At 43.4% G+C, this 13,616-nt stretch overlaps 1 protein-coding gene across 2 annotated transcripts in view; it reads left to right on the forward strand.

Moving 5' to 3' along the window:
* Positions 1–1,350: 1,350 nt before the first annotated feature.
* The window catches only part of tmem181 (transmembrane protein 181), a 117,097-nt gene continuing 104,831 nt past the window's right edge, over positions 1,351–13,616 (forward strand). Inside the window, exon 1 of one of the 2 annotated variants that reach the window (XM_073051663.1) lies at positions 1,351–1,689. In XM_073051663.1, coding sequence (XP_072907764.1) covers positions 1,559–1,689 — 131 coding nt within the window. In that variant the 5' untranslated portion in view covers positions 1,351–1,558. Of the gene's footprint in view, positions 1,690–10,015; positions 10,068–13,616 lie in introns of those variants that run through there. The other variant, XM_073051664.1, reaches the window with a different exon arrangement.

A 13,616-nucleotide genomic window follows, 5' to 3' on the forward strand; every position in this document is an offset into this window, starting at 1 on the left:
GCTGGAGGTACTTGGTGTGTTAGGCAATACCTGAGGAGGTCAAAGGATGGTCAATGTTTTTGATTGAGACCCTTCATCAGAACTGAGAGTGTACACGGGAAGGTATTCAGTACAAAGAGGTGAGAGTGTGGTATGGAGGCAGGAGCTGGCAAGTGATACATGGATCTAGAGAGATTGATAGGCAGATGAGGTCAGGTGGGGAGGGAAGGGTGGAGATAGTCATGGAGGCTGGGGCGGGGAGATTATAGGTGGGTCCGTCAATGGGCTGTAGACAATGGAACCTGTCAAGAAAGGAATGGGGTGAGTAGAATAAGGAAAAAGAGGGATGGTGGGAGATGGATAGCAGGATAAAGGAAGATAAGGATTGGAGACCATGTGGATATACTATGTGGGTGACAGGCCTCTTGTCTGGATCCACCTATCTGTAGGAGCCATTTATCTATTTTCTGTCTGTATTTTGCATTGCATGTTTATTGTGGATAATGTGTCACGTGGGTTGGGGCATAGAAGTGAATAGGTATAGTTATATATTCATGCTTTGCCTAAGTTCAATTTAGTCAGGTTGCAGTTAGAGGGATCCTGCTGATTTTTTTTGTTGACTGCTCTTAGAACACTATTCTTAGAATGCTAGCACTACCACTAGATCACTGTTATGTCATTATTATATTGCTTATTTTGTTATATTGCTAGTTCTAGTTTCATTAGTTTTGTCTTTGCTGGTTTTGTAATAAGGGATCCAACGTACTTTTTTTGAACTTTGTTATTGTGGATATCACGTCATATAGTGTCAATCCTCCATTCTTAGTCTGAGTGGTTTTGATTTGTTTTCAAATAACTGCCACACTATTGTTTATAAACTCTCTCTCCCTCTTTATATTGGCTACCTCTTCTTTCCATTCTCAGTCCTGATGCAGGATCATGACTTGAAACATTATCTATCCTCTGCCTCCACAGATGCTGCTCAGCCTGCTGAGTTCCTCCAGCAAACTGCTTTTTGCTCCATATTCCAACATCTGCAATTCTGTATTGCTGATTTTGTATTGTATGCTTCTTTTCACCTACTTGTTATTTTAAGGATCTTTATTACAAAACTTCTAATCCTTGTAAATATGAACTACTACTGGGATATGAACATCCAGAATAAAATGTGGACAGCTGTTCAAAGATGCATGATCTTTTCACTGAGATGTATGAGTTAGGTCTGTCTGGTAGTACAACAGGGATATACATTGTTATTTTCAGTTCAAATACTGCCCTCTTGGAGATGAATGGACGTGCTGCATTCAGGCAGCGGTGACGTGAGGATGGATGGAAAGGGTTAATGTGCCTGCTCACTGTTTGTATCACTGAGCTGCCAGAACTGCAGTCTGCATCTCATCCATGCACAGATGGCTCTGTATATTTTACCACCCGACATCATCATCATCACATCTGAACAAAAGGCCAGATGATCTGCTTTCAAATAAAGGCGATGTTTCCTTGCATTCTGATGACTTCATTGTTTCCAGAGGTTACAAAAGCTGAAAGAGGATTGTTGATGTACTAGAAGGAGCAAGCTATGGAGGCAGATTACCTTTCCTTTGAAAATCCTCTCTACAGAGAACTGAAATATTTCTACAAGAAGGTGAAAGGCGCCTACATGGATTTAAAGGATGACCTGACTCCTTACAAAGATGATCGGTACTATAGGTAGGAAAGATATTTAACCATTCTCTTAAAATACCAAGCTGTTGTTTGAAGGTCAATAATCGAGCAGGTCTCTAAATCTGACATTGACATTTATGCCTCAAGGATAAGGTAACTGCAGTATTTTAAACCCAAAGTGATCACAAGGCTAAAAAGAAAAAAAGAAAATTGTGAATCACAAATAATTTATTAATTGGTGAGTATGTGATATAGATATTTATATATTAGAAGGTACTGAAATGGATGATTAACAAACCTTGGTAGAATCTTGGCAATTGAGGAATGTTGCCATTTCAAATCGTTAACTATATAAATTTCTTTGAGTTTTATTCAGGGATGAATGTATTTTGAAAATTTAATATTCTGTAAAGCAAACTACAGGAAGAAAATCAAAGTGGTTCTGTGAATTGGCCCATATTATAAAGTAAGGTTTTGAACCACTGGGAGTGGGGTGACACGAATTAAGAGTTGGGGTAAAAAAGGAAGGCTGGTTCCAATATACATCAGGAATAGCCAGATGAAAATATTTATAGGCAGGAGAATGGAATTGAGAGGGAAAATATATCAGCCATGACTGAATGGTGGAGCAGACTTGATGGGCTGAATGGCCTAATTCTTCTCCTATGTCTTATGATGTTATGAATAATTTTTTTAACACAGCCACTGAGAGTCATAGTCAATACGGGCTCAGTACAGCACAAATACAGGCTCTGCAGCCCAACGAGGCCATTCCAGCCATCTAGTTCCAATACCCCATGATCGGCCCATCTCCCTCTAAACCGCACCTCTGCACGTACCTGTCCAAATGCTTCTTAAGTGAAATTATTGTATCTGCCTCAAGTACTTCCTCTGACAGCTCATTGCATATACTTACATCCCCTCTGAAAAAGCTGACCCACAGTCCCTTTCTTCATCTTTCTCCTCTCATCTTAAATCTATGTCCTTGAGTTTTGATCTCCCCTATCCTGGAGAAAAGATTCAGCTTATCTATGCCCCTCATGATTTTATACACATCAATAAAGTCACCCTTCATTCTCCAACAATTGAAGGAATAAAGATCTAACATAGCCAATCTGTCCCTTTAACTCAAGCTCTATAATCCTGGCAATATCCTCATAAATCTTTTTCCTGTTTAACTTCGTCTTTCCTATAACAGGGTAATCAAAGTTGTCACAGTACTCAAGTCCAGCGTCACCAACGACTTACGCATTATGTATTAACTCCTATATTCAGTGCCTTGACTGATGAAGGACAGTGTGCTAAATGCCTTTTTCATCAACTTATCTACCTGTTACACCATTTTCAATGTAGTTATATTCCCAGGTCCCTCTGTGGCTTTACACTGCCTTGTGCCCTACCATTTATGGTAAGGTGCTATGTTGGCTTGACTTTCCAAAATGGGGAACAGGTCTTCACTGTGAAAAGAACTCTGGATTCACAAACTGTCCAGGGTGTTCAGCAGTTCCTCATGGACTAGGAACAATTTGGGTCCAAGGAACAGCGCTGGGTTCCTGAAAGGGACACCTTAGACCCGCTCTCATCCATGATTACCATCATCATCTCTCCAAGCAGCCAGTGCTTGCAGGAGTCGGCCATAGGGGTGAGGGTCCTGTTTCGACAAGCACCTGACTTCGCCAGCCTCTAGGGTATAGATGTTCCAGCTCTCCGTAATATGGATAGCTGGCTAGGCCTCTTTGAAGATTCAGGCTCATCCCGCTAATTGGCGGCCATATTTTGGCACCAGGATTTTAATATTTAAAGAGCACGTGAACTGAAGTTTGCAGCTCGATCATCAGCTCAACTTTGGATTTTTGTTGGCATCTGGTTTAGAACCCTGTCTTCGTTTCAGTCTTGCATCGTGTCTCGATTCTAGTCTCTGATACTCCAGCACTTGGGATCAAACCATCCTCATCTAGATCTTTCATCACATCTGCAATTTCACCTCTAGCTTCCCAAGTCCAAGTAGGCAATCAGTCAGAGTGTAGAGATTTATCCAGCTTAATACAGTGTAAGGCTGCAAATGTCTCCTCCCTTGTAATACAAATATTCTCCAAAACATTTCTACTTGTTTCCCTTACCACTTGAGCAAGCATGATTTTCTCCTCAGTAAATATCAAGGAGAATTATTTGTTAAAAACCCCACACTTCTCCTGTGGTCGAAGACATAGGCTGCCCTGTTAATTAAGGGGACTAATTCTTGCCTTAGCTACTCTTTTACTCTTAACATATTCATGGATCCTTTTGAGATTTTCCTTAAATTTACATGCTAGATCCATCTCATACTTTCTCTATGCTATTTTGTTTTCCCTCTTCAGAGTATTCTTAATCTTTTTATAGTCATCAACCCCAACCTTCTAAACCCAGTGTATGTTTCCTTATTTTTCTTGACTGGAGCTTCAATGTCTCTTGTCAATCAAGTTTCTCTAAACTTATGAGGCATACTTTTCACCTAACAAGAACACATTGTTCCTGGACTCTTGATATCACACTTTTAAAAGCCTCCCACCTGCTACATCCAATTGCCTGTTTGTTATTCACTTCTACTTACTCCTACATCATAGTTGCTCATTTCATCAGTGTTTTACTTCTGAATTGTCCTGGTGTGGTAATGGGCTCGATGAAACCCATCTACCATGAACCCATGTTAAGTATTTAAAGGCCTGACGTAATGTGGAATTTGGAGGAGCTTGAAGTTATTGGGAAGAGAGAGGGAATTATGATGAGGGACTCCATATGTACACCATTGGCACCTTGGTTTACAGTGAGTTATTATTCTTAAGAAAGAAGCCGACACTAAAAGCAGATCCAGGAGGTCTATTGATGGGCATAGAATTTTGATTCAGCGTCTTCTACTGACGTAAGCAATCAGAAAAACTGAGTATAGTTGCATATTCACTCACAAATGCTCTGTGAGTTTTCAACCAATCCCTTCTACGCTGTTTTGACCAGCCAATTGTTTAAGTTATGCTTGATCTGGCTCACTGCTCAGACACCTATTTTTTTGGAGCCCTTCCAGTCATGTGGCAACCTGGCTGCCACAAGGTACATGGCCACCTTGACCTTGAGTGGCTGATCCAGAGCACCCAACACTACCCTGGCAGTGTTTTACACTGTTCAATACTGTCAAAGGAGTTTGAACAATTTGTAAATGTTTCTGATGGTAAACAATAATGGATCATATGCAAGCATTTCCTCTATGTCGATGGATTGAACACTAATAAAGGAAGGATTAATGAGCAATACAACTGGAAGTTCTCCCAGAGTTATCAAAAATGTGGGGAGAATGTTCCAGGACATCATCTTCCATGGATGGAATTAGGATGTACCCCTAGTTGCCCTTAAACTCTGCAGTTCAATGCCAGTACATGCCATGACTGTGTCCTTTTACCTGGAGCTGAACACACTCAAGACAAAGGAGATGATAGTGGATTTCAGGAGACATCCCCCCGCTATGTCTCCCCTCACAGTCCTCAGCAGCCCTGTGTCCACCGTGGAGAACTTCAGGTTCCTGGGAACCACCATCTCTCAGGATCTGAAGTGGGAGCAGAACATCAGCTCCATCCTGAAGAAGGCTCAGCAGCGGATGTATTTCCTGCGGCTCTTGAGGAAATACGGTCTGCCTCAGGAATTGCTGCTGCAGTTCTACACTGCAGTCATTGAGTCTGTCCTGTGCACCTCCATCATTGTGTGGTTTGGAGCCGCCACCAAGCAGGATAGAACCAGACTACAGCGCACAGTGAGGACTGCCGAGCGCATCATTGGAGCCTCCCTGCCCTCTATTGTGGACCTGTACTCTTCCAGGTTGAAGAAGAGGGCGGGGAACATCATAAAGGACTCCTCCCATCCTGCGCACGGACTGTTTGATCTGCTTCCATCTGGTAGGCGCTTCAGATCCCTCCAGACTAAGACTAATAGGCACTGGAGAAGTTTTTTCCCTACTGCGGTCACTTTGCTGAACAGTTAACTGTTGGCTAACTATTACTTGGATTGCACTATCTGTATGTATAATCTATATTTTCATTTATATTTATCAATATTATTGTTATGAGCAGAGAGACAACATCTGCCGGAAGTAAATTTCTTGTATGTGCATAGGTACTTGGCGATTAAAGTCTGATTCTGATTCTGAGAGCCAAAGTATATGCCTCCATTAAATAAGCACTATCACTGCATGCACTGATCTGCATCAAACAGTTTTCAGCAGAACGACAGTAGTGAGTTGCAGCTTGCTGAAGAGAGTGATAATGGCAAGAAGAAGAATGAGCTCTTCAGTGAAAACACTCCAGCTTCTCCTCCCTTGCTCTGCCTTTCCCCTTTCTCAGGTCATTATCTTGCCTTCGGGTGACTAAACCTTTCCTCTAATGCAGACAGTGGAGGGATATGGATCCTGCACAGGCAGGTGAGTTTAGTTTACTGTGCCACCCTGGTCAGCACAGACATTCTGGGCCAAAGCGTCTGTTGCTAGACCTGTCTCTGTGGGACACACTTTGGCAAGGTGTCCCATGAGACCAGAGTCTGAAAATTTCAAGGCAGGTTCTGAAGTTAACATCTAAGTTGGGAGAAGGCTGATTACAATAGCATAAGACTTGTAGAAAGTCAATTTCAAGTAGCTAGAGTCATAGAAAGCTACAGCATAGAAACAAGCCCTTCAGCCCATCTAACCTGTGCTGACCTCCCAGTTCCAAAAAATCTGCACCCAGACCACAGTCCTCCATACCCCTCCCATCCATGTACCTATCCAAACTTGGTTGAAATCAAAATTGCATCCACCACTTATGCTGACAGTTCATTCCACATTCTCACCGCATGTTTCCCTTAAACATGTCACCTTTCAGCTTTAACCCATGAACTCTAGTTCTGGTCTCACCTAACCTCAGTGGAAAAAACCTGCTTACATTTACCCTATCTATACCCCTCATAATTTTGTATACCTCAACCAAATCTCTATGGAATAAAGTTCTAACCTTGAGAATAAATGACGGCCGAGAAGTAGAAGTTTTTCAAAAAACAAGTTAATAAGAGTTCAGGTTCAGCAAGTTCCAGGAAGGAATAAAGGTAAAAATGGTATGATTATGGAATCTTGAATGACAAAGGATCTTAAAGGTTTGATAAGAATAAAAAGAAAGTATGACAGGTACAGTAATTGGCATTAAGGGAGTCTTTAGCAATATAGAGGGTGAGCTCATATTTCAGAAAGAAATTGTTCTTTCGTTATGTGCCGTGCTGTATAATGCAGGTGATCATGTCTTTCCATGACCATGATTGCTCATGGCAAATTTTTCTACACTAATGGGTTGCCATTGCCTTCTTCTGGGTAGTATCTTTTCAAGATGGCGACCCCAGCCATTATCAATACTCGTCAGAGATGGTCTGCTTGGTGTTAGTGGTTGCTTAACCAGGATGTGATATGCACCAGCTGCTCATATGACCATTCACACCTGCTCCCTGAAAGCGGGGGGGGGGGGGGGGGGCTAAGCACCTTGGCCAAGGGTGACCTGCAGGCTAGCGGAGAGAAGGAGCGCCTTACACTTCCTTTGGTACAGACATATCTCCACCTGCCTCCTGGAAAGGAATAAGAATAGCGAAGAGAGGCAGGAAAAATATCTCTGGTAATTAAGACTAATGAGAATCCCAGGAATGGTATGTCAGGAACATGAGAGAAAGAGTGGGACCCTTTCTGAACAAAGGTGTAATCCATATGTGAGGTCCTAAATGAATACTTCTCAAATGCATTCACCAGGGAGAAGGATGTGCAAGATAGCGAGATCAGGTTGTTGTCTGTGAGCAATCTAGGACAGGTCAGTGTTAAGAACTGGGAAGTGTTAGATGTTGTAGGGATTGTAAATCCTCAGGGCCAGATGAGATATCCCAAAATGCTACGGGATGCAAGGATGAGTTAGACAGGGCTCTATTAGTGATTTTTGCATATGTTGCAGAAGAGGGAGCTAATACTGTTTCTTTATTTAAGAAGAGCATCAGGGATAAAATCAGGATAACTGCAAAGCAATGAGCCTTACATCAGTGATAGGGAAACAAGAACACAGAACATTACAGCATAAAGACAAGTCCTCTAGCCCATGATGTACACAACTAATTAAACGAGTAAATAAATGCCTAACTAAACTAATGCTAACTAAAGATATTGGACAAAAATTCAAGGGATTTATGTACCTTTGAAAGGGCTGATTTAAGGATAGGTGCAATGCCTTTGTGCAGGGAAATCCTGCCTGACTATTTTGATGGATTTTCTTTAAGGGGATAGGATGATAAATGTTTTCTATATGGATCTTATTAAGGTGCTGCATGGTAGCCTAGTATTGAATTTCTGACACTTGGTCCCATAATCCAGCCTCACTGTTGCAGCAATCTTTTTCTGAGCCAGTCCGTTTGAGTTACGTTTCACTGGATTCCTCTCTGATTTTGTTGCTTCTGAGATTGGTTGATGTGAGAACTGCAGACCTTTCAACAGATGGAGCAGGAGCTACCTTACAGTACTGGCATCAATCCTTCAGGTGGTGTGTTCCTTCTGCCGCATATGCAGGGTTTCTGTATATGCTCTTTACGCATGGATTCAAAGTCCCCAATACCATCTCAAATGCTCCTTCTCTATTTTGAGCAGTCATGGCAAAGGATTCCCAGGCAGAGATGGACAGTTTCAGCCGAGAAACAATATGTCTTATAATTCATCTTGCCTCACAACAGGGATGCACAGACCCAAGGATTGAGTTACTGCCAAATTTCAGCAATCCCATTAATGCATTCCTCCACTTATTTTCCTGTAACCTATCCTGTCTCACATCGAACCTCACATCTTGTAGAGTCTGGTGACCTCGGTCTCAGCTTCCAAAACCACATGCAATGAAATGAGTGACAGCTCTGGAATAGGGACCGGCAGAAAGCCTGGGAATGCACATATGTCCTCCAGCAGACCAGGCCCAAGTCATTCTACCCTTCTAGAAACCAATGAGAATCCAGTACACTTTGAAGAGCATTTTCTCTCTCTCTGGTGCTGCCAGAACTGCTGAGTGTCTCCTGCAATACATACTTCATCTCCACCACTGTGCCTGCTCGGTGGCCTCCGCACACCCGAGGCACGATTGGCCACACACAAATACTGGAGAAAGACTGCAGCAGCATTCCAAAATCAGAATCAGGTTTAGTATCACTAAACCTAGTATCAGGTTTATATGTCGTGAAATTTGTTAACTTTGCTGCAGCAGTACAATGCAATACATGATCATAGAGAGCAAAAAGAAGTGAATTACAGTTAGTATATATATTAAATAATTAAACTAAATACATAGTGCAAATAAAAAATATAAATAAAAAGTAGTGAGGTAGTTTTCATGGCTTCAATGTCCATTCAGAAATCGAATGGCACAGAGGAAGAAACTGTTCCTGAATTGTTGGGTGTGTGCCTTCAGGCTCCTGTACCTCCTTTCTGATGGTAGCAATGAGAAAAGAGGAGGTGAGGAGGTTCCCTTTGAGGCACTGCTCCTTTAAGATGACCTGTATACTACGGGCGCTAATGCTCAGGCTAATTTTGCAACTCTGCAGTTTACTTCGATCTTGTGCTGTGGTCCCCTCCTCCAATACCAGGCCATTTATGGAGCGGATGAAGCTTTTCGGCTTGTCCACAGTGCATTCCCGCTACAGATCCCCCAGCATCTTGTCTCTGTGCTCAGGACCCCCAGCATCCTGTCTCTGTGCTCAGGACCCCCAGCATCCTGTCTCTGTGCTCAGGACCCCCAGCATCCTGTCTCTGTGCTCAGGACCCCCAGCATCTGGTCTCTGTGCTCAGGACCCCCAGCATCTTGTCTCTGTGCTCAGGACCCCCAGCATCCTGTCTCTGTGCTCAGGACCCCCAGCATCCTGTCTCTGTGCTCAGGACCCCCAGCATCCTGTCTCTGTGCTCAGGACCCCCAGCATCTGGTCTCTGTGCTCAGGACCCCCAGCATCCTGTCTCTGTGCTCAGGACCCCCAGCATCTGGTCTCTGTGCTCAGGACCCCCGGCATCCTGTCTCTGTGCTCAGGACCCCCGGCATCCTGTCTCTGTGCTCAGGACCCCCGGCATCCTGTCTCTGTGCTCAGGACCCCCGGCATCCTGTCTCTGTGCTCAGGACCCCCGGCATCCTGTCTCTGTGCTCAGGACCCCCGGCATCCTGTCTCTGTGCTCAGGACCCCCGGCATCCTGTCTCTGTGCTCAGGACCCCCGGCATCCTGTCTCTGTGCTCAGGACCCCCGGCATCCTGTCTCTGTGCTCAGGACCCCCGGCATCTGTAACCTGCCGAGCGTGTGACATACCTGAGGAGCGACGTCGTGCCGCGTCGTGACGTCACGCGCAGCTGTGCCGGGTCGGAGGAACCTGGAGTCATGGAACTGTGAGTGCCGGGGCTGAGGAGACGGTGTGTCGGGGGTCGTAGGGCTGAGGGCCTGGGCTGGTGGAGGGAGCGTGGGTTTGGCAACCGCAGTTTCACAGTGCGAGAGCCGCCGGCGAGTGGAAGTTGGGCGGGTCTTTAAACTACTAAGTAGTTCCTGCTCTGCTGATCTGGACGCAGGCCGGCTCCAGTTGTAACATACAACACTGGATAGTTCAGCACAGAAATAGGCCCTTCAGTCCGCTATGTTTGTGCTGAACATTGTGCCTCACCATCATCCCTGGCAGTCCCTTCCAGACACCCACAACTGTCTGTGTTTGAAAAAATAATCTGGTCTTGCACATCAAGTGTAATCTTCGTTCCCCCCCCCCCCCCCCCCTCACTTTAAATGCATGCCTCTAGAACTTGACATTTTTACTTTGGAAGTAGACTGTCAGTATTTCCTCTGCCTATACCTGTTAAAATTATATCAACTTCTGACAGGTCCCCCTTAGCCTCTTGATGTTCCACAGAAAACAACCGAAGTTTGTCAAACCTCTCTTCATAGCTCCTTTGCTCTAATACAGGCAACATCTTGGTGAATATTTTTAGCACTCTTTTCAAAGCCTCCATATCCTTCCTGTAAACAGGTGACCAGGTGCACACAATACTCCCAAGTGTGGCTTAACCACAGTTTTATATTCTAGCGCGAGCTTGTGGTATAGTTACACGGGATAATTTATAATGACCGTTTAAAATGGTAAGTCTTTGGGAGGAAACCAACATGGTCACAGGGAGGACCTCCTTACAGGCAGCAGTGGGAATTGAACCCAGGTTGCCTGTACTGTAAAGCATTGTGCTAACCACTACATCACTTGGTTCCTGCCACAAAGGCATTAGCAGCAAACCAACTTAAAGTGGTGTTATTTATCAGTGAACATCAATTCAGTCTCTGTCTGTCTGAAGTGGTCCCAACACCGACCCCTGCAGTACACCACTACTCACTAGCAGCCAACCAGAAAAGGATCCTCTTATCCCCACTCGCTGCCTCCTACCAATGAGCCAATGCTCTAACTGTGTTAGTAACTTTACTGTAATACCATGGGCTGTTAACTTGGTAAGCAGCCTCATGTGTGGCACCTTGTCAGAGGCCTTCTAAAAGTCCAAATATACAACATCCACTGCATCCCCTTTATCTATCCTACTTGTAATCTCCTGAAAGAATCCCAACAGGTTCGTCAGGCAGGATTTTCCCTAAAGGAAACCATGCTGACTTTGTACTATCTTTAAAATCTAGTTACCTTCCAAATGCCTTTACAAATTGTTTACTTCTATCACTTCCTCTGGCACCTCATTCCAGTTAACTATTACAAATTGTAATTGTGTTTACTTCTGTCACTTCCTCTGGCACCTCATTCCAGTTAAACTCTGAACACCCTCTGAATGGGGTAGAAGCCTGCTCTTCAGGTCTCCTTTAAATTTCTTTTCCTCTCAACTCAAATCTAGTTCCAAACTCCCCTGCCCTGTTTGTGGGGTGGGGGTGGTGGTATAAAATTCTGACTCTCTCTGTTTCTTATAATGTTATAAACCTCTGAGGTCACTGCTCAGCCTCCTATGCTCCAGTGTGAATAAACTCAACCTCTCCATTCCAGGCACAAACCTGGTAAATCTATTGCTGCCACATCCTTCCTGCAGTGTGCTGATCAGAACTCTACACAATGCTTCAAATAAAGAATAATTAACCCAGCCACCAATGGATAAGTTCAAACTGCTGTGCAGTCATTCCACATCCAAGGATGGTAGTTAATTAAACAGCTTATGGGAGAAGAAGCTCAAGGAACGTAGCTGCCCTTCTAGTCTTTGGTGGGGAAGTGTACTAAAGACACAGTTTTACATCTGTTCACCCAGAAGTACTATGTGAATGATTCATCTTAGCTTCCTCCCAAATGTCAGTTCCAAAGCCAGTTTTCAGCCAATCTGAGTCATTCTTCATGATATCAAACATTTTAGAGCACTGGATGTAGCAGAGGTCATGGGACCAGATAACACCATGGATCTGGTACACTGTGACTGCACTGAAACAACTTTGTTAAATATATAACATATTTCAATGTTGTGTGTTTATCTGAGAGTATTGAAAATTGCACAGGAATTCCTGTTATTAAATGCAAGAGAAGTCCATTTACCACTAAGTCTACTCTCCATTTATAAGGTGATGGAAGCTGTAATTGGCAGTGCTATCTGGTGATATATGCTTATCATTATCAAAATGACCAATTTGAGTTTTGTCAGGATCACTTGGCCCCAGATCTCACTATACACGGACTAATCAGAATTCAACTCGGTTTATGCAGGGTAGATCATGACTCTCAAATTTGATTGAGTTTTTTGAGGTAATCAAGGAGATTACTACAAGTAGGACAAAGCTTGCTGAACGACAAAAAGTATGGGGTGTTTTCCTGACTGGAAAATAGTAACAGGTGGTGTACTACAGGAATTAGAGCTGGGAGCTTCACTTTTTTATAAAATATATAGTATAAATAAATTCCATGAGGTATGGATAATACCTTCTAAGGGTAGGGAAGTCTAAAGCCAGAGAACGTAAATTAAAGGTAAGATGGGAAAGATTTAAAAGGGACATGAGAGGCAACTTTTTCTGTGCAGAGAATGGTGGGTAACTGGAATGACCAGCCAAAGGAAGTGGTAGAGTTGAGTTCAATTACAACACTCAGGACATTTAGACAAGTACATGAATTGGAAAGGTTTAGACTTTTTAGATTTGAGATTTGTGGAACAAAAGCAGCAAATGGGACAATAGTATCAGGCAACTTAGTCAGCATAAATGATTTCGGCTGAAGAGCCTGTTTTCCATGCCACGTTATTCTATATAACCTATTAGCTCATGTGAATGTGATCAAGGAGATGTTGTCAACAGATGGACAGCTTTCAATTGTTGAGCAGTTGGAAATGGAAAGTGTTGTGAAATTATCATCAACACATAAATGCAAGAGATCCTGCAGATGCTGGAAATCCAGAGCAACACACACAAAGTGCTGGAGGAACTCAGCAGGTCAGGCAGCTTCTATGGAAAGGAATAAACAGTTAATGCTGATGAAGGTATCAACCCAAAATTTTGATCTTTATTCCTTTCCATAGATGCTGCCTGTCCTGCTGAGTTCCTCCAGCATTTTGTGTGTGGTCACCCTATGAATTATCATCCCCCACGTCTACTCAGTCTGTGCATTTCCATTAATATAAATCCTGTCCCTCAGAATCTTCAGCATCTTCCCTACCACTCATGTAGCGTTTGCTGGCCTGTAGTTTCTAGGCTTATTCCTTCTGTGTCTTTTTTTCTGAACAAAGGGGCAACGTTAGCTATTCCTCAGCGTTCTGGTATTTTACCATACAAAAATCTCCTTTAGAGTCCCAGCAATCTCTCTCCTTGCTTCTCTTAGTATCCTGGGGTAGATCCTCTCAAGTCCTGGGTATTTATCCACTATAACGTGCTCCACCGTTTCTAACAGTTCTTCTTTAATGGTATAGACATGATCCAGAATATTGTGTACTCATGTC

This window comes from Hemitrygon akajei, chromosome 7 (assembly GCF_048418815.1).
Source record: "Hemitrygon akajei chromosome 7, sHemAka1.3, whole genome shotgun sequence".
NCBI classification, from domain to species: domain Eukaryota; kingdom Metazoa; phylum Chordata; class Chondrichthyes; order Myliobatiformes; family Dasyatidae; genus Hemitrygon; species Hemitrygon akajei.